The 27198-nt window shown below is 42.9% G+C and overlaps 1 protein-coding gene across 1 annotated transcript; it reads right to left on the reverse strand.

The window, feature by feature from the left end:
- Window positions 1-1988: 1988 nt before the first annotated feature.
- LOC147894716 (uncharacterized) lies at window positions 1989-23508 on the reverse strand. The gene is made up of 16 exons (XM_087384433.1): window positions 22891-23508; window positions 10879-11281; window positions 10572-10749; window positions 10342-10481; window positions 8951-10004; window positions 8689-8789; window positions 8386-8530; window positions 8082-8150; window positions 7896-7941; window positions 7278-7744; window positions 5680-5759; window positions 5425-5560; window positions 4894-5077; window positions 3282-3364; window positions 2228-2907; window positions 1989-2092 (listed from the first exon to the last, which is right to left on the reverse strand). The coding sequence occupies exons 1-15, from the start codon at window positions 22988-22990 to the stop codon at window positions 2785-2787; spliced, it is 3309 nt and encodes a 1102-aa protein (XP_087240559.1). The 5' UTR covers window positions 22991-23508; the 3' UTR covers window positions 1989-2092; window positions 2228-2784.
- Between the last annotated feature and the right edge of the window lie 3690 nt (window positions 23509-27198).

Consider the following 27198-nt stretch of genomic DNA (forward strand, 5'->3'; position numbering starts at 1 on the left):
GCCTCATGGAGCCATTACCGAAAGCTAGAGAAGCTGAACGACAATATTTGTACCTTCAAGTTTCGGGTGAAAGAAATAAAAAAAGAGCATGCCAACAAGAAAACATAGATGTTGATCCCCATAGTAGCATACATAAGATCTGAAAGTTGTCCTCTTCAGATGCGACTAAGTGAAAAGTGTATGACGTGGCCACATCATAGATAGATACTAGATACGATGACCGAAGTGTTTCCTTGGGGTATTCATGTAGGCAACATTGTGTGCTTATCCGTTTTCTAATATGTGGCTAGATCAGTTGTGCCTACCTCATGACACTATCAAGAAGAAAGTGAAAGTTTCCTAAGCAATCCATGGAGAGCCAAGTTTGGAGCAAGGGGAGCCAAGTTACATTAGTGAAAGCTTCCTAAGCAATCCATGGAGAGCTAAGTTTGGAGCAAGGGGAGCCAAGTTACAATTTTCGCACAATAAGGGAAAAAGAAGTAGATGAGTGAGATTGAAAATCTCATTACCATGGCTCACTCTTAACATGGGCCTTGAGACTTTCCTTTCACCGACTCACTCTTGACATGTGACTTATGACTTTCATTTTAACGATCATCTTTATGCTTTTTTAATGATGTATCAAAATTTAATCATGATACCTATGATGATTTAGTCGTAGCATTGAATTTTTCACTTTCCTATGTCTTGCTCATTTGCTATCTAGGCTTTTTGTTATTTGGATTTTGAAATTTAAATTTCTGAGATGTAACATGCAAGCTCTCGACTAAAGTCCACTATCCCTATATATAATAGTATTTTGTGTTTAAAAACTATTTGAGGGTAGGGCTTTAATGATGGTCTAAGTATTCTTTGCAAATGAAAATTAACATAATAACAATAGGCAAAGCCAACATGGTGGCTACAACCAACAAGGGTGGTTGGAATTTCAACCACCGAGCTAGTCGCTTGCATAAGAACATTGCCTCTCTCTCTCTCTCTCTCTCCTTATTTGGAGACTCTCGTGTTATTGTGCCGAAGCAATATCACTTTAGAGATGAATCTCTCACTTAGGCTCTCTTAAAAATAGCCAAAACAATGCCACTTTAAAGATTACTTCAGAGATAACTTTCTCACTTAGGTTCTCTCTCCTTGTCTCGCATTGAGTTGATGCCCCCACAGGCTTCTCGGCTTCCACTCGACATCCAATCATGCCGGAATCCCATTGATCCCTTTAGTGAAAGAAATCTTCAATGTTGTACGCCCAAGCCATTTCAAGTTTGCTTTAGAGGAGACTAGCATAGCTAATGTTGCCTTCTTTGTAGCTAGCTGATCTAAGCTACGCAATCCTTTCACATTGCCAAGGCCATCTCTCAAGTTGAGTATGGTTTCTTGGGTGTGCAACTACCAAGGCATTGGAAGAGTGGACACTCCATGAATCCTCAGGTCTAGGGTAAAGTTTTGGAGTACAGGAGAGTGAAAGCAAGATTAGGTGGACAAAAAGTGTCCTTAACATCACTCTGTAAAGCTCCTTGAGCACTTTATTTTCAATTACAGACATGTACAATATGCAAAATTGCATATCATCCTATACATCATTCGATAGCTCTTGAAGAGGAGAACCCAAATATATAAAGTCCAACAACTTTGGATTCAATTTGCAAAAACTTTACCAGATACCATTTATAGATTTTTCATAGATTTCTTTGAAAAGGCATACCATCTAATCTTGCTAGCCTGGTAGTACAAAAACAAAAAACAAACCAAAAGATAGAGGGCTCATTCAACATGCCTAGTGAGAGAGCATTCCCTTGTTAGCGTCCTTTTTAAGAAGCAGTACAAAAGGCAACTGCACGACCTACCAAAGGTAAAAACACCAGCAGTAGCCTAAAAATGTGCGACCTGGTACATAGCATAAAAGCAAAGAGAAGTGCCATAACTAGAGATTTCTTCATTGCGAAGTAATCTATTACAAGCTATGTCGTCGTACAAGCTTTGATGCTAACCATCCGATTCTACTACTCGATTAGTTGGCTGGCTGTTGGCAGCCTTGTGTTAACTGTGCTAACTGGTACGTATTTGTCCATGGACTTGTAAATGGTCTTGAAGTGGGCTAGACATGGAACAAAGAATTCAGCTAAACACAACGAAACACTGGACAACTAATGAGCCATACCTTGCTGCTGATGAATATGTTTATACTGAGATAATCAATGAGAATGGAATAGAAAGAATGAATGGAATGTACCTTTCTTGATAACAATATACAGAAGTTTACAACCACTGTTTAAGTTGATCAAATCATGAGAACAAGCATGGCCTGGAATATTGTGATCTGCCTTGCATTTCTCCACTGAAACTCCTTCCAAAAGAAGTTGCATATAACCTTGTGATCTTTGAAGCAGAGCAATGAGGAGTTTCATTTTGACAAATCTAGAGAACCAGCCCTATACAAAAGACAGTCTTTGGAAATTAAGTGATCAATTTAAAAAAAATTGAAGAGGCTGGCTGAAACCATGCCAGCCTCAACAGCTAGCAAATGGCATCATATGCAGAAAAATGTCCCTTACAACTAGAATAAGCCACTGTAGATCTAGTTCCACAGCAAGTTACCCTTCCTTTGATTTATCTGAACTTAGGCACTTGGACAAAACTCGTCTTTCACAAACTGGCCTTATTACAATTATGTCACTGGTCGGCATAGATTATTACTCTCATATTTTGCTGATGCCACAAGCTGCAGATTATACAAAAGCATGATCACATACACCAACTGCTTGTCCGTAAACAAGAAGTCCAGTTGTATCATATTACAACTTGACTGGATCCTTGCCGTATATCAACGATAAGGTTAGTGAGCTCTGGAAAAGTGGTTGTCAGGAGAGTCTCCAGAACACTGTAGGTCAATTGTTTCAGAAAAACTGTGGACTGCATCGACAACACAAAAGCAAGTTCACTCTAGATCAGTACCCTGCGTCTAAATAGATCTACTCAAAAGTATGAAGAGCCTACTTTACTACTATATCAAGTATGTAAAACTTGATATTAGGCCCCACAAAAACTGCATCTGTCCATAGGAAACAAGCCAAAGGACCAGCATCTGTGAAAAATACTACCACACGGCAGTAGACTCAAGGCATCTATGTTCTATAACTCTTTTGCTTCCAGTCTTCTCATCAGTACAGACAGACTATCCCTTAACGGTTAACCCAAAACCAAAGCTTACAATCACGACACTATCTGCATCGCATTATTTAAGAATTAATCCTCAATTGTTTGGTCTGCGAAGACTAAAGGTATACCTGGAGAAAATAATACATATCCTTCGCACACCTTGTGTACTGTTTCTTGCCAACCAAGCTGACAAGAGCTGCTGGTCCACCCTCTATCAAAGAAACAAGGAACATACTTAAGTACACAGTTACAAAAAGAAACCTCATGTACGTCTTCAGATAATTCGAGCATAATCGAAGATGATGTATTCTGGCATTTTTTCTCTTGCAACCTTTGAGTCATCCTGATCAAGCCATACAATCCATGCGAAAGTCACATAAATGCAAGCAATTGCTTGCAGAAAGGGTCTCAATAATGAAAGCCCTGAGACTACTCCATTACTTGTCATGACATGGCTAGGCCTCATCTTCAAGGTATATACGCACCTGCCAAGTGTCTCAGAAGCCACGGCATCCTCTGAGATATATGATGCCGTGCCCATGCAATTGGACATGAAGTTGCAAATAACAAGATCCCTGGGGGTTTGCAGTCTCTGCCTTTAAAATTGCAGTCTCCTCCAAGAACTCCATGGTACATAGGGCTACCAATCTAGAGACAAACCCTACCATTGTTATCAATGCAGGCAATCTGCATGAAATACAGATAAAAGACGTTTCTAAACTTGGTACGTACTTCCTTCTTCAATGCCACCCACAGTGACATTTGTGTGCTGTCATGCATCCATGACAGCTTAGAAGGTTTAACATCACAAAACAAAAGCTAAAGGTGTATGACTTCTTGGAACACTGAAGGAGGTCTTGGCTGCTCACATCAACATAGAACGTGCATGCCCTACCCACACACTGCTGCATCATATGGTCTCAGACAGAAATGCATTCCTTGGATCTTTTGAAACCTCCATAGCCACCAAGTGTGTCTTCATATACTCCCACCACCCCGAATATATCGCCAACATAGTTGTGTGTCATCTAATATACCAAGTGGCAATAGACCTGAACATAGTGAGTAGTGTGTGCAGCCCATCACGAAGCAGCTTCTAGGACAAGGCCCAACCAGGAGTATCAATGGAGAGGCTGCAAAATAAGGAATAACGCACAGCCCAATACTGTATGCAGGCTGCATGTACATGTGTAACTATGCGCATGTGCATGGGAGAAAAAATAAGTTGAGTGGGCGCAGTCGCTTGCATGCATACTTGTGTGCAGTGTGCACGTCTGCATGCATACGTGTGGGCGTGTACGCAGGCGTGAGTGCTCTATATTTCAAGAGTCTATTATCTTCTACATTTTGGAACTGCTTCGAGGGCCTTGGCATTCTGCGAGTATATTTTCTAGGAGTTCTGTGAGCTTTGAAGTAGTAAAAATCAATAAATTCTTTGGTGTGCCACACACTTAGCGATAGTCTAGGCTAGTAAAGCATATTCGAGCACAGTGTGGGCAAGAGTTGAAGTGATCATTGAATTGAACCATAAAGCCAAGCAAAGCAGACATGCAAATGGCCACATGGTGTGAGCAGATAAAAGTAAATGGATTTCAGCACACACAAACCTATATAAGATGTGTGCATGCTTCAGCACGTTGTATGAGAATTTATATGCATATATAAATATGAAAAATGGGAAGAGAGCAAAACATACGCACACAGATAAACACAAAGAATTAGCAACAAAGAGAGCCTCACCAACTAGAATTTCATAGACCACTCTTGCACATCGGGAAGCTTCTAGTTGTGACTCAAATAATGCAGACTGGTCAATTCCTTTTTGAGCAGCTTCCTTGGTAGCTTTGATTGAGGAGTCATATGATACAGGGACATTCTCGACCTTTTTGTTCTTTGTAATAAAGATGCCACCTGGCCAGAGCATCTGCAAGAAAAACATGTGAATTTATGAAAACGCTAGCTTATTTTATCCCCTAATCAAAAACAAGAAACACATACAAGGTGAAGAAAAAATCTGTCGCCACTTACTGTTAGATCCAGTCTTAATGCAATTTGAAATACGAACTAGCAAGTTGCAGAACTAAATTTTTTGAAACCTACACCTCACAGAAAACTCTGTAATCTCGCATTCAGCCATCGGCATATAACGTCTAGCACCAATCATTGAACTTGTTACCCTACCAATGACATGAATATAAGCAGGGACCATCACAGTACTATAAACACCATCACAAATGGATGTCACTATTCCAAGATCATGATGGCCCATACCTCTTGAACCCTTCTTATGGATGACGCCACAACCTCTTCTCGCCTGAGCAACTGTATTTGTACAATCAACCAGTCATCCACAGCATCCCCCATGCCGAGCTGCAATATTTGTTTTGCCATCCAAAACACTTGACGTCTGCAATTACCATAGCAATAATTTACATCACATACATCGATAGCTTAATGCATGTACTACACTAAGCTGATTACGCTATTTTACTTTGTCAACTGAAAAATATGAAGTGTTCTAACAACCTTATCCAACCTCGATTTTGTAACTGGAAAATACTGTCCACCAAATTCAACAAAGGCATGGTCAACTTTGGAGGGGTCCACTGCATAACAAGTAGATAACAATTAGTGTTTATCATCGTGTAGTCTTGCTGTATTTATCTTTCAAGCCCTTCTAGAAGGTCATCTTTGATATTTATCCAACTCCTTAAACAGCATGGTGCAACAGTATATGCAGTTAGGGGAGCAATGGAAGCAAACTAAGATGTCATAAAAAACATGCAATCGCAATGCCCTATGCCCGAGCTGCATACTTGTGAAGTTATATTAATAAATGTCCCATATAGTCACCAAAAGAGAAATAGGAACAAAGATAACTAATTGTATTTAACGTAAGCATTGCCCCTCAAATATACCAAAAAGATCCCATGTTGGGATATGTGCTGCAATCTCAGAATTTCCCCTCAAAAACCAACCAAAGATTGGCTCAACAAGACATAAACCCAACTGAATGATTGATTGTACCTGCAAAGGCAAACCCTTGTGGCATGAGGACCAACAAACGGAAGCAATGGAGAGGGAAAAGAACTCCCAATGCAAGCAGTAACAAAACTGAAAGTTTACCAAACCAAAACCCAAGTAAATGGGCTGCAAAATGCCTCCAAAAAGAGCTCCAAGATGAACTAAAATAATCTCCCACGAACTATATGTGACGTCCTTTAGGTATGCTTGCCTTAGCAAGTAAATAAATGAGATTTTGGAAAAAAAACAAGTCCCCAATTGAAAGGATTGAAAATGCACCTAAAGGTGCAAAATATGGGCTGTCCTTGCACAGTACTGCCTGAGACAGGTTCAAAACAGCAAGGAGAAATCTCCAGAAGCCCCAAAACAATCTCAAGACTTATGGAAAAGCTTCAAAACAGCAAAAAACACCTCAAAAGCGTGTCCTGCCCTCAAGAAATAGGCATCCAACCTAGCAATGATTGCTGCATTCGAAAAACAGCAACAAATCCCACAAAAAAACAGGTTCAGATGGCCATTTTTGTCGAAAACGGGTCCAAAATGAGGTTACCCAGCCTAGACAAAGCTCCCAAAGTGCTCAAAAAGAGGTGCCCAGCCTTGGAGTTGCAGTAGGAGGCGGTAGCTGGTCCAAACCAAGTCGAAATCAGCAAAAAAAAAACTCCAAAACTGGTCGCACTAGAACTTCTCCAGAAGTGGTGCCCAAGTAAGAGGACCTTGTAGGAGGTGGCTGACAGCAAAAATGAGCTGTTTTGGCCAATTCCATCACGACAAAAGTGAAGTTTTCACAACAAAATTGAAGCCAGAGGGCGTGGGGAGAGCTGTGGGAACGAGGGAGAACCTGCTCTGATACCAAATGTTGTAAATGGAAGCGAGAGAACACGATAGAATGGAGCTGAAGCAAGCTGGAATGAAATTACAACAACAATAAACTACGTAGTCATAGAGATGAAACCCTAGAATGAACCCTAACTGGGGTCAAAAGATGTGTGGTGACTAACTCACCCACAAACTCAACTTTTAACTGAGGTTAGGGCAGTCAAAAAGGAGTTATAGGGAAATTGCAGATTGATGTGACCACAACATGGTCAAGAGCAGTTTACCTCAGGTGGGACTGCCAGGTCCTCTTCAAAAATTTCAGACCCTGCAAGAGATTCTTCAGGTGATAAGGCATCAGACCCTACTCGTGCAATCTTCCTTTCAGGCCACTGATCAGTCTTACCATATACTTTTCTCTCTTGTGCAAGGGCACTGGAAATTGAGTCTGGCATTTGCAAATCACTATCGGAATGCCAACCTCCCATCAAAGAGGTGCTGTCCTCCTCAGCAGCAACAGCGAGGCCACCATACTCGTCATCTGAAAACTGATCTGATCTCTCTCTTTCCAAATAAGATATAGTCTTGCTGACAGGTCCTTCTGATGAGCCAGCCAGCTTTAGGGCATTTCCGGTTGCTGTGGGAGAGGCCCAATCCGTACCAGGTAATTGGGAAACACTTGTACGCCGAAAAATACCATCTGAGACCTCTTTGAGTTGCCGTAACATGTCCTCCACAGCATCATCAACATTCACTGCAATATTGCATGTCTTCAAATAAAGTTTGTATGAAAAATCCAAGTTAACTCATACCACATCATTGAAGGAAAAAAATTACACTCATCTTAACAACACACACTAACCCCTAAAGGAATATCTGAAGAGTATTAACGGTCATATATATACCTGCTATAGTTTTAATAGCTGAAGGAGACTTGGAAAAAGCATAATTCTGCCAATTGATTTAAAACAGAGAATCAGTGTATCGAATCCAAATAGAAAACATCATACATAGAGACTATGTGGAATCCTCTTCTGAAAACTGTTTATTCTTTTCCGACAACAAGAGATAGACAACCATTTGCAAAGTACCTTTGAGGTTATGCTCAGGAAGTCCCACACTTCATGTAATTCTGCAATACTTGGAATGGACAGCAAATCCTGTAAACCAAATGGTATGCCAATAAAACACAAGATTGATGTCCAAATGTAAACTAAATCCTGATATAAGACAAGCCTCCAATTTGCAAAATTTTGAGCCAGTAATGTGACATTAACAATATACCATGGAATCCCCTAACACGTTGACATTATCTGTAAATGGCCAACAAAAGCCACCTACATGGTATAGCAGTATGAGTAATTCAATTATAACCTGTTTGTTTCAAAACCTCACTTTTAGGTACTTGTCTAGTAGAATACACCTCTCACGAACAAAGCTGTCATCCAAACTTGACGCCAAAAAGCGCTTTGGTGGCAACTGGAGGTTGTATTGTGGCAAATCACGAAGATTACGATGCAGCTGTTCGAAATTTCGAAACCTGTGAGACCAGCATCCACACAATGCCTAAGGGCCCTGTTCTCAGTAGAATATATCACATAGAATCCAAAAATCAACCTAATTGTGGAATCAATGCCACATCTTTGTAAAAACAGTTGCAGAATACCAACCTCAACAACACAGTTACAATCAGAATACCTTCTTTCCACAAACCAGGTGTTGTTGTCAGAATCTGTTACAGCAATAGAATACACAGCAAAGGTCGTAGATGCAGCCTTCTCTAAATGGGCTCCAACTACCTGCAGAAGACTTCTTACAGATCAAAACATGTTGATGGTTGTTGAAAACAAAAGAGGATGGAGCTGAAATGTAGGAAACTGGGAGCATACGATTGTTCAGATTGTGTTCCTTCTAGATTTTGAAGATTAAGGTGTTTATATCGTAATATAGATCTTCTCACCCAGCAATTCAGTTTAGAGGCAGCTGAACGAACTGACAAGCTTTGCCCACTTGCCCCAGGTTGATCATAAAGCCAACCTGCAACTGGGTCAAGTGATTCACTGCCTGTTGAGATCTGCATTCCTGGAGCATCCCAATAGTCTAGGCTGCTAGCAGCAGTGTTTTCTGCATGTTGCCAGTTTTCTAAGCCAGCACTTGAGCTTCGAGTGCGCCGATGATGTAAGCCATCACCAAGGGCATCATTCATAAGCCACTCTTGATATTCATGTGGAGCAGGCGTCATTGTATTGTGTAATGGATGTCTCGCTGAGTGGGAATCTATGATCATAGAACCACCCTGCTTCACCTCGCTGTTCTCAGAGTTTTGAATATTACTAACACTTCCCTCCATCTGGAGGGAGCTTTGTTCATATCTCTGACTGCTCAAACCAGATACAAATCTCTTGTCTACTTTTGAAGGCTCAAAAGGCAGCCCAGCATCTTTCAGTCTGGTAGAAGTTTCCATTGTTGTAGATTTGACAGAGTTGCCAAGCTGTTGGACCTGGCTCGACTTGGAAATGCCACGCTTTACTGAGGAATCTTTCAGATTGGGCTTAGTGTCTTGCTTTTCAAAGGTTAACTTTGCTGTTTCACTTGTCCGGGGACCAAGTGCCTGATGTGATTTTGTCAAAGGCCTCTCCACTTCTCTCTTTTTATAATTGAGCCCTTTTGCCCATAGATTATCTAGATTCTCTGGAGCAAGAGTTCTGGTTCTCCTCTGACTGACAACATCAAGAACTTGGGCCCAATCTCCGCCTTTTCCATGGGCTGAGACATCGATCCCACAATTTGTGTGTGGTATTCGATTTGATGTTGAAATGGCCTTGCTCACATTCCGTGAATCACCTTCCAGAGGATTCAAAGCAGCTTCGATTTCACTAAGAGAATGAAAAGACGAGCTACCCTTCAAAGACTTGCCACCCAAGCTTTCATCCATTGCAGCTCTCTCAAACTTCTTATTCTCAGACTTCTCTTTTGCTGAAATTGTTGCTTTTTCAATTGCCTTGTTGATGAAACTGCATGAGTGACGAGTTAATTGTGCAAGTGAGCTATAATAATAAGATGCCCTTGCTTTAGGATTGTAAATTACTCAGAAATCTAAACAATTCAAATACTTCATTGCTTGTTTTTAAAGAAAAAGTTGCTAGAATTAGTAGAGGCATAATAAGTTCAGGATTATCCCTCAATGAACTCTGAACAAGAAGAGATTCCTGACCATACTAGCATCCCAACTACCACGGCTAACGTAGCCCAATCTAGACACAGAGGTTAGTTGTACTGCAAACATAGTTCAAATTTGCACTTAGTGGCACAACAATCTGCATGATACTGCACCTAGTGAAATGTACATACCCAGGACTTGCAAACTTCATGATTGGTCGCAAAACCGCACAAGCTAATAATTCTCGAGCTAAGCCTCTCATGATCGGGCACTGTGCATCTTGGGGTCTCAAAAGAATGGCAACCACTCCACTCATCAGGCGTTGCAGGACCTGTCATACGAATAAACAGCCAGCCTTAGAAATCAGGCAATACAAGAGAATATCCAACTTCATCTAGCAAAGGGGCTGCTGATACGTTACCTTACACTCTGAATCTGGTGAAAGAAGAGCTGGGTGTAGCTGATGCTTTCTCTGTAAAGCTAATTTCAACCTCTCCTCTCGCTCCTCGGATGACAGTGTCTCAAAGACTTTTACACCAACCACAGCTTTTGTCTGCCTGAAAAGTTCCACATGATTTCCCACCAGGTCCACGAGATCACTGCAACCATAGTTAAACAAATTATAAGTGGTGGTGCACCATTCATCAGCTTCTACAAGGTATAATCAACTGGATACAGTGCATCGATATCTTTTGAAGTAAAAATAACACCACAAATGTGCACAGCACCTGGTTAGCAGCGTGATCAAATTGATACGCTTGACTCTTTGACCTATTTCCCCAAAAATATCATTGATAAGAAGGCGGATTTGTTCTGGCACACTTTGATCTGGTGAGAGGGCAGAGAACCAGAGGTCTGTTACAAATTCCCGTACAATACGGCAAGTGAAGTCATCAACAGCTGCCTCAATTATTGGTGAATCAATTTTTCTTCTCCATGTGGTAGATACCGAAGGAGAGCAAAGAAGTGGATCCTCAAGAGATAGTTGATGCTTTAGCAGATGTGAGAGATGAGATAAGATATTTGGTGCCGGAACTCTCTTGCATATTTCCAGCTCAAAAGAAAGATAGCGTATCACAGCTAGTAAAAGTGTTGCAATGGGGATATTGAACCATATAGAACTGCTTGTCACTGCAAAAAACCAATTTCAATACTTTATAATATGCACGAGAAAACACCTGATCTAATTATTGTCACAATATGCAGAAAGAAACATTAAATCAAAATCAAAAAATCAAACAGATTCTTAGACAGCTGCCCATGGAGAAAGATGAAGAGAAGGAGAAGAGTAAAGACTTCAGCCATGGAAAAAATGTTTACGCATATACCACGCAGATGTACCATCATCTCCTTACAGCAGGATCAGAATCTTCAATTAAGAAGCATGCTCCAGTCACTTGAATAGACCTATTTATAAAGTATTTCCATTTTACTTGATTAAAACATATTGCACACTAAATGCAAAAGCAGCATTACATCTCAGGTTTGAATGCCAATGAACACTGGCATCTGGAAAAAAAAAACAGTTTACAACCCCTCTTGAGAGGATAAACCTCTTTTCGAAAACGGCCTGACTGGAGCAACTTTGTTTATTACATACGCAATTTCCCATTCTCTCATTTCTCCCTTGTTTCGATATACATCTGGTATGGATACTGAGAGGGCAAGCAAAAGCTGAAAGTAATGAAAAAATCCTTATATACGTACATGAAAATTCTGTTGAGTCGAAAACAAGGTTTAATGTAAACAGAAGAACATATAAAAGATTAGTCATAGATTTGAGTTTCCAGAAAGAAAGTATTTGCTGAAATTCTCATCCAGCATAGAAGCTGTCTGAGATGTTTGAGATAATGCAAACAGCATTCTGAGAGCAGAGTGTGCAACTCCTCGTTGTCCAAATGAAGTGTCCCAGAGGGCTACGACACTGGAGCTACTGGAGCATCTTCATCGACGGATTGGGATCAGCCCAAGATGGGTCGGCGAGAGGGGGGGTGTTGGATTAGTGTTGGTCACTTCCCACCTGTGAGCCCCCAAATGAGGAGTGCATTAGGGGAGGGGGGATTATAGGACAAAAGAGAGAAATTTGGGGCTGCCATATGGACAGCAAACAGGCTGCCATGGGGGCAGCACAAAGAGTGAAGTACCTGGCCACCATGGTGGGCAGGACTGGTACAGAGTTGCCATGTTGCTGCATGCGACTGGAGGCAGCATGATTGCGCAGTGTATTCAGCAAAGAACAGTACGGAATTGGTGGCGGATGACATCAGCAAAGGGTACACCTGCAGGCTGAGTACGGAGCTGTTCCGGGGCCTGGTAAAGGTTCAAACAGGTGCGGAACTATAGCAGCAGGGTGGCGCCTCAGATCGCAGCAGTGGAGGCCATCTGGGCCTGGAAAAAGACCAAAGACAGGTAGGTTTTGGGTAGGCCTGCCTAGGGCCAGTGGCAGCCTGCCACGCGGCCAGGCAGGGTCAGGCAAACCTCAACATGTGTGCCCCCAAGGGGGGGCTGTTATACAGCAATAAAGTCGGGTGGGGGGGGGGGTGATTGGGCCGGCCAATTCCCCCCTACCAGTCGGCTGAAATAAGGAGGCCTAGAGCCCTATAAAAGGGGGCACTTGGGGCCTCCATAATAATCACCTGGAGCAGCAATCCTCAGCAGATTGGAGCAGCAAGAGAACCCAGCCTTGGGCCTACATTCAAGAGGTAAAGGAGGGGACCAGAAGCCGCAAACAAAGAGCTTGGAGGGCTGCCCACCTAGGCTGACTACCCGGGCACTAAGGTGGAGGGATCACTAGACAGAGAGTCTACATAAACTCAAAGGAGCACGCGGGCTCAGGGATCTAGAAGAGCCAAGGTGATAGTAGTACAGCTTTTTGTAGGGACTGTGGACCACGGTCTGGGGGGACTCAGGCCTCTTGTTTATTGTATCCACTTGTGGATGGAATATACTTTTGTTGGTGCTATATCTCTCTTGGATCTCTGTCTATTTACTGGCTTGCACACACACTTATGGTTGTAAAGTACACACAAGTAAAGAAGTTTTGATTCCGTAGTGAGACACTTCCGCGTGTAATTCCTGGGGAAGCTCTATCAGTCTTCCGCTGCAGGATACCCTCTATAGAAATTTCATTTCTAACACTCTGGCCCAATTGGAAGTTTTCTGTCAGTGTTTCTAGTCTTTGAGTAGTAGCTGTTCCGCTTTGGGACAGCTATGAATGTAGATTCTTCTTAATGAAATGGTTTTTTTACCCCCCAAAAAAACATGTGTGTGTGTGTGTGTGTGTGTGTACATGCTAAGGCAAGTGTTTCTCATTTTGCTAAACATTTTGGATAGGCTAATTCAAGAGTAGAGGTTCAGACAGCAGGAGCTTCTCAACATGTTACTCCAATTCTGTCCTCGCAACAAGCTATGGAACTTGAAATTCCTTTCAAGGAGAGAGAATTGAAAGATGCCCCGCGAGTCTTTTGCAAATTGGAGGTCCATTACTCTCTCATGCATGTCATCCATAGGCTGGTTGCTAAGACAATAGTGGCTCATATCAAGGGCTTCTTGCATGAAGGGTTGCACCCTACTCAATATGGCTTTATTCCCTACAGACATGTTACAAACAAAATTGCCAATGCCTACATGGGGATTGAATATGCCAAATCTACTGAACAAGATATTCTTTTATTATAGGTCAATATTGCCAAGGCCTTTGATACAGTACAATGTGATTTCATCTCACAAACTATGAAGTCTCTGGGATTTGGGGAAAAAATGCAGCATGTTATTATTGGTTATATCAAGATAGCAAAGTTGCTAGAATTTTGGCAAGTGATATCATAGATCAATGGACTCTTTTCTGTTCGATACGATAGGGCTGTCCTCTCACTGCTTTGTTTTATGCCTTAGGTACTATGTTGAAATCACTACATGGATTATTTAGTAGCTACAGGTGCTTTGCATGGTCTCGAGATACATGGCAACAGTCCATTGATTGCACAAGCATATGCTAATGATTCATTTCTCTTGCCCAAGAACACACAGAGGGATCTTTCATGCCTCATGCGTTTTTTATCTTTATATGGTCTAGCTACTAGTCTGCAAGTAAATTTTCAGAAATCTAAACTTCTTTCTCTCCATGAGAAAGCTTGCCATCATATCTTATGGCCAGGGGACATAGTTTTACCCACACAGCTCGTACGTCATCTTGGTTACCCTTTTGGGGTGGAAGATCACTTGTCGTCAGCAACTGGACTGGGTGCTTGACATGCTTAAGAAGAAATTGGAATCTAAAAGTTGGCCACTTGGCCATTACATGTCCACTATCACATAGTTCGATCGATTCTAGTTGCATATATCCACTTTTACTTGCCCTTGATGATGTTCTGCATTTGATCACTGGCAGCCTACCCAATGTCACGTTCTTCTGGGACACATTGATGGTAGAATAAAGGGATGCTTTCTGATTGGAAGCACATACTCTCCCACCTTAAATGGAATGGCAAGGATACTCTTGCAGGAAACTCTTTGCATGTCGAGAGCCTTCATTGGTCGAAGGTGTGCTCGCCTCCATTGGCTTTGCAAGAACCTCACCGCTCTTATTTTCTTTGGTCCAAAGGGATTTGCATTGTGGATGATGTGCTTGATGCTGCAGGTATGGTGATCTCTTTTCCTGTAGATGGTCAGACAATATGCTTTGGGACAGCATTATAGGCCTTTATGGTATTTATTGTCACAAATGCTCCATGATTTCCAGCCAATACCTCGACTCGAGATTCTTGATCGCCTCAAGGACTAATTACTCCAATCGGATGATCATGTTGGCCGTGCCCTGCCATCCTTGATATCACAGTTGCATCTTTGTATAAGGTGTTGCTGCCTAATCTTGGGTTTCTCTGCATGCCAATCGCATCTGGAATATCACACGCACATCTCTATGGTGGCAGAAAAGATTGCAGCACATATGGGCTTCAAAACTCCCTCTTTGGTAAAAGTTTTTCTTATGACACGCTTTGCTTGGGGTTCTTCCACTTGGACTGATCATGGCTCGTCCTCGTATTATGTCGACAATGTCCTTCCTTGCGGCGGTCTATGCCTCATCTGTTCTGGCATTGCCCTGAATCTCATCATTTATGATTTCTTGCTTTTAACAGCTTCAAGCTCGTTTTCCTAGTGCTAGCTTTGGCAAGCAACTTTGGTTGTTTGGTTTTTATCTTGTCAGGCAAGGATATGATCTACTCTTTTACTGGGTTCGTGAGCACTTTGGACCCTATGAAAGGACCGCAATCATTGGGACTTTGGTGGTCCTTCCTTGACTAAGTATCATACTTGCGGTGTGTACGGCACAATACATTGATGGATTACACCACGATTCTCAGTCATAGCAAGAAATTGTTTGAAGCATGCAAAGCCATCTGACATGGATTTTGATGGATTATTGTTTGCCTTCTACCACTTGTTACTATTTGTCATGGAGCTGTGATGCTTCTAGCAATCTTCTTATTGCTCTTCGTGGAGCTATTGTTCGTTGCACTGCTCTTCAGTTTGAGAACCTGTCGCTATAAATGTTCATCTTGCCATTCTTTAGAAGAGGCATTTGCTTCAGTCAGGTCGTTTTGCAGGTGGACAATATAATTCGTACAAGCTGTACAGAAGCTGGTCTTTTCTAGTTGCATTTACTGTAGACTATTGTGCATGCTTTCTTGCTAAGAATTAGACTTGTTCTGCCCTCTGTCTTGTCTTGTACATCTGCCTTGAACAATTAGGCCCTCATGCCTTGGCGTTTTATTTCGGGTCTGTTCAGTTGCATCATTGTGTGAAAAGCACACACACGGGCATTCAGTAACTATGCAAGCAGCTGATTTTGAATTTGGTTCAACGAGTTATTTGGGGATTTGTGCATTTTGCTTCAATTGCAATGGCAAACAATGATCTTTTGGGAATGCTTGCCCTTGACGACAAGTTAGATGGCACCAACACAATGCATCATGTGTTGGTAGAAATATAATTGTACGTCTTGAGGTTAGATCTCCGTCACACGTACTTGCCAAAGCACATGTCACTACAACCGGTGGCAATGCTATGAATTCTAAAAATCATAGGTTTGAAGGAGGATAGGAGACTCTTTTTCCTGAATGCTTCGAGAGGAATTAAAAAATTTTACAACAAGATTCACTCCTACGGAGTCATTTAAAATCCAGCTTGAGTGCGAGGGAGCATCTGCCTCCTTTAATAAGTCTCTCCAAAGTTCATGGACGCTAGGCAACATGGCTTTGAAGCACTAGCTTAGCCATTTAGAGACATCCGTTAAAGTAGTCTCACAAGCAGCTGCGGGGAGTTTTGTGAAACTTCCAAGCAGCACAGAGAAAAGGGACCTGGGATACTTGGATTGCAAACCAACCCAAAAGACTTGCCAAAACTAAGGTGTTTTGAGACCAAATACTTTTGAGAAACAAAGGTAGGGGCGTAAGTTTTTCCAAGAATTTTATTGAAAAAAGACCCAGGGACATTAGTCTGTCTAGGTAAAGAAGTCTTTTATAGCCTCAAGAAGTAAAAACTCTTGAAACTGAGGAAGTTAAAGGAACTTAAGGAGGAGGAAGCGGAGGAAGAGGAAGTGAGGGAGGCAACTCACGATCAACATGTGGGATTGCAGGAGAGCCAGAACAACCCCGTAACATAACTTTAGGTTTCCATACAAGGGTAGGTATATGACTATGTTGGTAAAGAGGAATGTTAAAGGGCTTGATATGCGTTCTTCACATCAAAGGGTTCTTTTTTTAGGTCTTTTATTCATACGATGAGTTGATTTTCCTCCAAATTAAAACCTCTTGGGAAGAAAGTGTGTAAAGTTCTCATCCAAAACAATTCACGAGGTCGAGCAGCCTTGTAAAAATCCTTAGCATTATTAAAATAGCCCTTTATATGCTGAATAGGAAAGAAACAAAAAGATTTGAAACCAAACTTTGCCATTGCCGCATATAAGGGTTTTGCATTCTCAATCAAGGAATTCTTCCTATGAACTTTTCTAGCTTCCCAAACATGTTCCTGAAAACGAATAAAAGCCATCCTATAGGTTTGTCCTGCATAAAGCATATTACTACTATGTATGTTATAGACAACATAAATTACTTGTGTGGCATGAATAGGACTAATAGAAACATAAGTTTTGAGATGCTTGTTTCTAAGACGTTATGATTGGGCTTTTGTTGTCACATGCCAGTATAATCCTTCAATTCATGATTCATGCATGGCTGTCAGTGATGCATTTAGCACTTGGCACTTTGATAGTGGTGCTTCCAAGCACATAACTTCATGCAACAAAGTTGTTTCTTTCTTTTAATGATGCATCTGAGGGCAGTGTGACTTGCGCCAATAATGCTTCTTATGCCGTGAAAGGTATTGGCCACATTTGGTGATCTAGTCCCTCTTCATGATGTTTTATATGTTCCAGGAATTACAAAGAATCTCATATCCATTTCAGCTATTGCCAACATTTGGATATTGCCTTATTTTTAATGTTTACAATTGTGTCGTTTATGATTTCAGAAAGGGCAACACGGGTTTTCATAGACTTGATGCCTATGAGAGAGATACAGTCACAGAAGCCATTGTAGTACAGAATTTTGTTGTTGCAGACACTTATTTGTGGCATGACCATTTTGGACATCTAAACCATGGCAGTTTGGTCAGGTTACATTCGCAAAATATGGTTGTTGCTCACCCCAAGATGCATCATGCATGCATTATCCAAACATGTTTGTGAGGGATGCTTGCTTAGAAAAATGCATCAGTTTTCTTCCCTTAAGATGGAAGTGTTGGTGCAGCCCCCAAGTTGCATTTAGTTCGCCGTGTTTTTTCCACTCATTGAAGAGTAAGATATTGCAGCCACTTATAATCTCATTTACAGCAATGGCAAGTTAAAACACATCGTGAACACCAGGACGGACGTTGAATGGAGGTTGCATTATCTTTTCTGCAAATGAGGTTGATCACATGGTGGGCTGTTATGGAACCTCAAAGGTGAAATGTGTAATGAAATGAAGGCAGCAACGGAAAACCATTTGGTTGAGAGGAATTTTTGGGTCCTGCCTCATTCAAATGGCAATTGACAAAAGGGTATAGGGGATGCCCAAAAGGGCACATGGCATCCGCCCTCTTTGGAAGAACAATAGCTTTTTCGTGTCAATGCATGTCAGCTTTTAAGATCTAATATTTGCTTTGACACATGCCCAATGTCAATACGCCAAAACTTATCAAGACAGTTGTGAGAGAGATGTTAGTGGCAAAGGATTGGGAGCAGACAAAAGCATGGAATGATAGCTTTTAATAAGAGAGAGGTCATGTACCATTTGCGTGGCTAGGAATTGTTGGCAACCTTACATGCTCTTGAGAAATGGGAGCAGAATCAAATCAGTCCAGCTTGTTACTTGAGCAAAAAAAACGGTTGCCTTTAGTGAGATTGTATGACCTTAATATTGTATACAAGAGCCAAAAAGAAAAATGGGGTCCCCAAGGCCTTGTCAAGAGAGTGGGCTTGCATGCTATCTGCCCTATCAACTATCTACCAGGATTTGGTGCATGGCATTCAAGAGTACATGCAGGATTTACAATTTCAAGGATTGCAAGATCCATCATGTTAGGATCGCGTTGCATTAATGGCCCATTGTGCTTGTGGGACAAACTCTACTTGTTCCAAACTTAGAACATACAATGGTGCTCAAAGAATTTCATTATTCTCCAATGGCAAGACAAATGGGTATCACCAAGAGAATTTATACTGCTAAAGTCTGTGGAGAGATGTGATGAAGTATATCTAGTTTGCCTGCTATCCCAGCAGAACCAAATAGATAGTAAGCCTCAAGCATTTTGTTGCAGCCCTTGCTCATTCTTCTCCAATGGCAACACAAATGGGTGTCACCAAGAAAATTTCTATTGGAAAAGTCTGGAGCATGTGATGAAGTATGTCTAGTTTGCCTGCCATCCCACCAGAATCAAGTAGATAAGAAGTTCCAGTTTTTGGTTGCAGCCCTTGCTCATTCCAGAAGGCAATTGGACACATATTGCCATGGATTTCATGATTCATCATAAGGCTGCCTTGCACAATAAGAGTTGGAACATAGTTTGTGATGGTTGATCAACTTTCCGAACAAGCCCATTACATTCCCACGAAGAGACGGTATAAGACAAAGGTTGTATGCTGCATTCAGGAAAAATGAATAACTGCCAAAGAAGAATCCTCCCCACATATAAGAGGAGAGCAAGGGGGAGTGATGCATGTAGAAGAATAAGAGACCTTATGAGGGAGAAAGAGACTGCCATACAGGCAGCAGATTGGCTGCCATGCGGGTATCCACCCATAGGGACAGACCTGTCCATTAGGGGACAACCACGGCGTTCGCTATCCCGTGAGCCACACATGTGGCCTATGGTGAGGTGGAAAGCAGCCAGTTTAGGGCCCCTTGTTAGAAGAAACCTAGAAGCTAATTTCTCCATGCAGCGGAAATAGGAATAGATATGGCCTATGCAACGGAGAATGTGGAGAACAGAGAAGACAATGCTTTATCCAACTTCAAATCTTCATGTGTCCACAAGATAGACATCACAAGCACCAATCTGAAGTAATAGACAACAATAAAACAGTCCAAAATATCTGAAAGTATATTGCACAAAAGTGATCCACTGATCCAAACACTTCTTATGCAGAGCTACCATAGAGAACCCAAAACCTGTAGCATTGTGCTGCCCTGGATGCTCTATGGTGAACACACTCCTGCTGCCCTTCGCACTCCTCAGGTTGTTTGCTCCTCAGTGAGCTTCAGTGACAATCTGTAGTGTGAATTCCTCAGTATGCACCCTCCTGCACGTGTGCTCTCCTACTGGCAGTAGGTACACACCAGGTGATGCTTCAACAAGGGTGAAGGCTGCTCGTGGCTGCAACTAATGATCTGTCCTAGAAAGGGCCTTTTATAGGACTGGATAACCCCCCGGCTGGCCAACCCAGTCAGCCAACCAAACGACTCAGACAGGTCTTACCTAACGTGCCACAGACTGGGCCAACCCAGTCTATGCTGAATCTGCCCAAAAGTGTCATGGGGCCTTTTGCCACTGGTTGCCTGTGTCTGCAGCACTGCAGACCTGCAGTCTGCTCCAATTCTGGACTGCTAACTTGCAGTCTGTGTGACTACCCACCTGCTGCAGTCTTCCTGACCTGTATCTGGGGTCTATAAATGCCACTGGTTGCCTGTGTCTGCAGCACTGCAGACCTGCAGTTTGCCCAATCCTGGACTGCCAACTTGCAGTCTGTGAATGCCGACCTGCTGCAGTCTTCCTGACCTGTATCTGGGGCCTATAAATTCCCCAGCCGGTGTAACAGTCTACCACCATTGCGACCTGCTCCAGGCCCTGATAATTCCTCTGCTGTTGTAGCAGCTGTACTGCTGGAGATTCCCTCTGTTGTACCTGCTGTACTGCCTGCTGTACTTGCTGTACAGTCTACAGGTCAGCCCTCTTTCAGAGCTGCTGCCCACCTCTAACAGTGCCTGCGCAGAAGCCCATGTGGCAATGTCCAGTGCTGCCTACATGGCTGCCATGTGGATATCATTCTCCACCCGAACTGCCCATGTGGCATCTTCTTATTCCCATAAAACAAACTCTCTTGCCCCTCCCCCATTCCTACAATGGTTCCATCTCCCTGTGCTGTAAGCATGTGGACGCTTACTGGTGGAACAATGGACCCATTATTCCAACACCTTTGGAGGGGCATCTAGGCCAGCAGCAGTGCATGCATGTGGGCATTTATAGGCCCTGATGGATGAGCTTGTCGGCCATTACAGATCAGCCGACAAGGCAGTCTGTAGGACTGCAGATCCAGGTCGGCAGATGGCCAGAGACTGGATTGCCAGAAGGTCGTCCAGATTGCAGTCCAGAATTTGCAGGAGCATCCAGTGGTCCTATTTTATCAAAATATATATTCATGTTTCTGTTTCGCAATATCTTGCTACAAATCTGCCCGTGAAGTTTAGTACTTGCTTGCGTGGATACTTTGTGTAGGATCCAATATCAATAATTGTGCGCTAAGACATTTCCCAATTCATTATTAATCTCTAAGATGGTCTGTCTTCAAAAGCAAACCAATAGGCCCTTCTTTTTCAATCATACATTAGATCTCTTCTACATATACACCACCTTCCACCATCGGAGTTTTTCATCACCCAGAACTACCTCAGACTTTAGTTTCACGCACTTGGGTGTGTATCTACAACTTGTGTCATTTGGCATTGGTCAAGTTCAAGGTGTATTTTGTCGTCAAATACCCATGAGACAACACTACCACTTATTCATGTATGCCCAGGAATCCTTGTCTTTGCTAATCCTGCACCACGGATCAGCACAGGGTTGGTGAATCTGGTACTGCAAATGATGCACCACTGTCAACTCCATTGATCAGAGCATGCACCCATTCATACAAACCTGGGACTCTCAGAGTAGGGAGAATATACCTCACTACCACGTGGAACTCTTGCTTCAACTACATTGATTTTACATCTCAGGGATCTGTTAGCAGCAACAATTTCATAGAATAATCAGGAGCTTTATGCAACAGGGGATTATGCTGCATCAGCCCTTTTGTGCCTGGTCAGTTGCTGACCTACTGGCTCTTTTCTGACAAGAGCCTTTGGCTAGAAGGAGGAGCCACTTGTTAGCCTTTGATGACTAGAAGGAAACGCCACAAGTTATCTTTTCTGCGGTCTGCAGCCAATATGAACGTACTGACCTTTTCTCATTCGTTGGTACAACTCGTGTCCATGAAGAATTTTGTTCTTCCGTTAAAATAACCGGGAGTATCTCTCACATGTGTATCCAGAATTCTTGGGGCTTTACATCAGTATACCACATGCCATATCCTGAGCTCCCATCTGTAATCCCCTTTTGTGTACTTCTAATGTACCTCCACCTTGGAGGAACGAGAAGACATGAAGAAGATTGGTCTCCTCATACTTTTTTAGTATGACTTTAGTATACCGTATATATATAAATTGAGTGTGAGACATGATTATTATCAGTAGTGATCTGACTTTCACGTTAAGGGCACATTAATCCCCCTACCCTATTCCTCAGACAAATCAAACTTAAAAATGCTTCATGGAGTCCGTTCCGACTGACTACTGTAGGTAAGAAGCTGACAGGCAGCCGAGCTGGAAGGCAAATGCTCCTAAGTATGCGTATTTTGAAATTCAAAGTTTTCGAAAAATCCTCAAGAATGCAACAGCAACCCTCTGTCCTTTGTACATGACGAGTTTCGATTGCTATGGAAGAATTCTGCGATATAAATCGAACCGTTCATCATTATATTTGTGAATTAATTCCAAAGGAGAACAGAAAACAAACGGGAAGGAGGTAAATATGCAATCCACAGCAGTCCATTGAGCAGTGTTCCGCGATAGTTGGACACTAAACTGGTCACATGGAGTATGATTTTATTTGTTGAACAATATCACTTCTCTGTGTAATGCATCGAAAGCTGCCGCACGGTTCTTGACTACATGTAAAACTGTAAGGGAGTCTGCTAATCTGAGCTAAAAGACTGTGGAAATCTGTTCATCCGATCAGAGGAACGTGCTTCTGATAAGGAAGGTTGCTAATGAAGCAATTTTTTAGTTCTCAGCCTCAGAAATTTGTAGAAACTCTGGGAAGCTCTAACTCTCGAAGCGTTCAGCAGGATAAGAAAGAAGTAAAAGAGATGATGGTTGACGTACGGGACAGTAAGTAAGCTAAGATCACCACGAATATTGCCCAGAGAATTGTACGCCTCTTCGCCTCCTCGATCAAGTCCCGCAGTTTCTCCATCCTCGTCATTAAGACGCAGCCAACACATTGAGGGAAGGTCGTCGTTGGTCATACAAACTGCCAAGTCATCGAAAGCTTTGGTTATGGGAGGATTAAACCATCTTGCTCATGAAACGCCCTCTTTTGCAGCTGAGAAAGTCGCTCTCGCCAGTGCGAGAGCTCTGCTACCGGAGCGCGTCCCCGTTTTCGAACTCTGCGAGCCTGGGAAGGCAGGTCTTGCAATCTGGGAGATCGCAAAATGGGAAGGCAGGAAGGCGTCATGCTACCGATGAGGGATCGCTGATTCCGGGAGAAGCGACGGCTGAAGAAGGGGAGGGAGCTGAAGGAGTGAAGGTGGTAGGACAAGGAGGCATTCTTGGGGAGAAGAGGAAGCTGGAAGGCTGTGAAAGGGGGGGCGAGTGATGAGGAAGAAGAGCTTGAAGATTGATTTGCAGAGATGGATGGGAGAAGAAGAATTGAAAGGTTTAAAGGGAAGATTGTCCGATTGGAGAAGAAGAAGAAGAAGAGGAAGATGATGAAGAAGATGGTTTTTGCCAAAAACGTTTAAAAGAATCAGCTCCTTCCTTCCTTTTGCATATTCTTCTCTTTGCAGTCAACCTTTCCATTCACCTCAAACTTTCTTTACTCCCTTCACAACAATTTCAACTTTTCATCCGTATTTCCATCGAATTTTACATTCGATGAACTCACACACTGAAATTTGCACTAGACTTATCTAAACTCCATTTCATTAACTAAGGCTATTAACCTAAGGTTCTCCACGAAAAAATTAATCTGAGCTCATGCAAGAGATTAAGCCCCAAATCCATGCGATTCCAGCTCCTTCTTCCTCGCGGCTTCTTCTCTAGCACATGTCCCCCCCCTCCTTAGCTTCTTCCCTTGCTCTTCCTCAGGACTCATCACCTGTCCCCTGCTACTCCTTCTCTTGGCGGCTCATCTCCCTCCTCTCCATCCCTACTATCTCTCCCTCCCTACTACTTCTTCCCTCGCTCCCCCTAGCAGCTCACCTCCCTGCTCCTTAGTTCCTCCCTCCTCCCTGCTCCCCTTCCCCTAGCCCCCAACCCCCTCTCCTCCCACCTGCAGTGGTCAAGACCACTCCCTCCCTTCCGTCGACTCCCTCAACCTCAACATTACCCTTCTCTACTTAGCCAATTCCTAGGCCTCCGTTCGGACTCTAGAATCTAGAAGCCCCCAACCTACTTCCATTACCCCAACCTATGTACAGGGGGATAATTCGATGCGCAAGTTAATAATCGGTGAACTGATTGGACAAGAGAGATTTTGCGCAGGTGGCTCGTGAAGTGATCTATCTACTATTATGATCATGTATGGCGAAACGTTGAGGTTGGCCTTGGTGTAAGGCAAGGATGGCGAAGGGGAGGGCATGTGTTGGAGCGAAGAGACATTTGTGACAGCTCCTAAAAGTCTTGCTTTGCCACAAAGAGATGTGAAGCTACAACATCCCGACTTGCGTGCCCCATGACGCTCGCCTGCCTCTCTTTATATGCACTCTACAAGACAATGTAGAAATTTCTGGAAAGGAGTCACATGTCAAGTTTTACTTCCCCTTTAATTTGCCCCTCCCCCTTCCCCTCCTTCCCCCATCTTTCATTCTAATACTATTTTTTACCACCAAGGCCCCCCTATTCACTCACTTGTTTACACTTCGAAGCCCCCCCCCCCCGCCCCCCCGCTTGAATAATATGGCTCTTCTCGAGCACGCATGCTTACACACTGCCATGGTGAAACTTGGGGATGTGGCAAAAGGTTTTGGATTCAAGGCTCAAGCCCCACCACCTCAAAGTGCATTTAATGTTTTGAAGAATAAACCCCGCCCAAGCTCTTGGGCAAGGGGCTACCCAAGTTTGGGCAGGCTGCATGATTTTAGGGGCCAATTGGGCCTTCCCACATGGCAAATGCCCCTGCATTTATGGCTGGCTGGTGGGCAAGCTGGCATTGTGTAAACAGCCACACTAGGGAATCCATACCGCCAATCGATTCCTTAGAGGAAACCGGCAACTTGCCAACACGGCAGAAGCCGATTTTGGTGGTTTTTGATCAAGAACCAGTCGCCGTTGATATCGATTATCGACTACCAAAACAGCAAGCAACACGGAATCGATTTGGCGATGGAGGATGGTAGGTTACGCATGGCATTATTTGTTTGGTTGGTTTTGTGGCATGTGACTTGGAGTGCAAGCACGTGTGCTAGGTGACAATTGCTGCACGTGTGAGTTTTAATGAGATCCTAGGTGAAGTTGCCGATGACTAGATTTGATCCTTTTAACCATGAAGGAAATTTCTTGATCGAACGGTTGGGATTTGGTTTCTTGTGACGAGAGTCATTGAGTCAACCAAGCCACAAGCTAGATTTTGGCAAGTGCAACTCCAATTCATTCCCCCATGTAGAGACATGTATTTGCATATGCATGTCAATCGTCAACCAATTGTATGCACTATACAGTCCCATGGGCAGACACTAGGACAAAAGTAGTATTTATCGATTAGACCAAAAGAAGTCATGGATCAAAAACACCCACTTTATTTATTGATGCAGGCAACTGCCATTCAAAATCTGAACTAACGGCTCATGCAACAAGCCAAATCTCCACCATTTGATTGTCCAACAGGACACGTGACACTTGTTATGTCAGCCATAATCATAGAGGCCTTAGGCTTGGTTATGGTGAAGCGAGAAATCGAAGGGCTTGGCAACACTTGCAGTTAGTTGGGGGCTTCTATTGTTTGGTTCTAGGTTTATGTTAAGCCTAGGCATCAATGAGAGGTGCAAAGGGGAGCTAATAAGAGGGCCTAAATGGCAAAGTCCTTTGAGGGACACGTGGCACCAAGTTAATTGCCACTTGGTAAGTGTTGGGTTCAAGGGAAATTTCTAGAGAGAGACTCCACAAAAGAAACTACAGGGAAGAAGGGAGACTTGAGGAATTGTGGCTGGGTGGTCAAGTTGGGAAGAGCACTCTACAAGCTTTCTGAAATGAGTTTTTACCTGAAAATGATCTAGAAAGAGCTTAGGAAGATTGTAGCATGGGTAAGAACACTTTAGTCCAGTACATAGCGAAGTATAGGGAGGCAATGAAGGTAATCGATGAGTTCCAAAAGATTAGGGGTTTCGTGAGAGGTCTGACAGGCACCAAGGTTAAGGTGAAAAGGAATTCTCCCAAGACCTTTGAAAATGCAAATTAAATATGCCCAATATATGGCAACACAGTAGGGAAATCCAAAGCTAACCTCGCAACAAACTGGTTTTCCTCCTAAGTTCAACAAATTTCCCAATCTCAAAAGGAAGGGACACTTCAAGAAGGAGGTTTCTTAGGCAACACCCAAGAAACCTCAAACACAAAGATATCCTCTCGTGAAGAAAGAGGATTATGAAAAGGCAAGTAGGAAAGTCTTTGCTTCAAATGTCTGGGCAAAGACCATGTTGCTTGGAACTGCCCTAAAAATAAACAGGCATGAGCTAAAGCCCCAAATAAACCTCCTCAAAAACAAGTACACGCGGTGCAGGTGTTGCCACTTAATGCTAATGACATGTACACTGAGGTAGACATGTTTCATGAGGATAGCACCCACATGTGTTGCCTATCATGAGTAATGTGGCAGCCCACCTTTGGTCCTCATGATATGATGACCTCTGATACAATTGGTGTCCATGTAGCCATCCTGATGATTCTGTAGTACTTGCTGGGATTGTTCCAATGGTAAGTCAGGCACTTGGGTACAGTAGTCATATTATTGATCTGATGGCACTAGCTCTCCTTGTGGCTCATTGACTAGCATGATGTTGACGGGCAGTACTGGTGCCGATGTAGCCCCAATCTCTAGCTGTTGCTATCGTGGGAGATACATTGGTTGTAATTGTGCGCCAGGCTGCAACATCTCATGGGGCGATTCCGCGATCCTACCTCCAAAATAGGCATTTCTTCCAAGGTATCCGCATTTGCCAATGTGATAGTAGGAGAAGTTGGTGACAGCTCCCATGCTAGTGAGGAGGGAATGTCCAATTCCTCAATAGGTTCTGGTGACTAGGGAAGAGTCATTTCTCATTCGTGTAGCTCTTTATTGATGATCATAGCCAATAAGTGTGGAATTTTACATTTTTGACCTGATGAACCATCAAGTATTTTTGAAAAGAAGATGATTAAGTGCTGGATCCAGTCTTGCTTTAGCTACCTTCTCACCAAAACAAATGTGCAGAGTGG

The sequence above is a fragment of the Dipteris shenzhenensis genome, chromosome 14 (genome assembly GCF_047967505.1).
Source record: "Dipteris shenzhenensis isolate YYH24624 ecotype China chromosome 14, Dip_SZ_1.0, whole genome shotgun sequence".
Lineage (NCBI taxonomy): Eukaryota > Viridiplantae > Streptophyta > Polypodiopsida > Gleicheniales > Dipteridaceae > Dipteris > Dipteris shenzhenensis.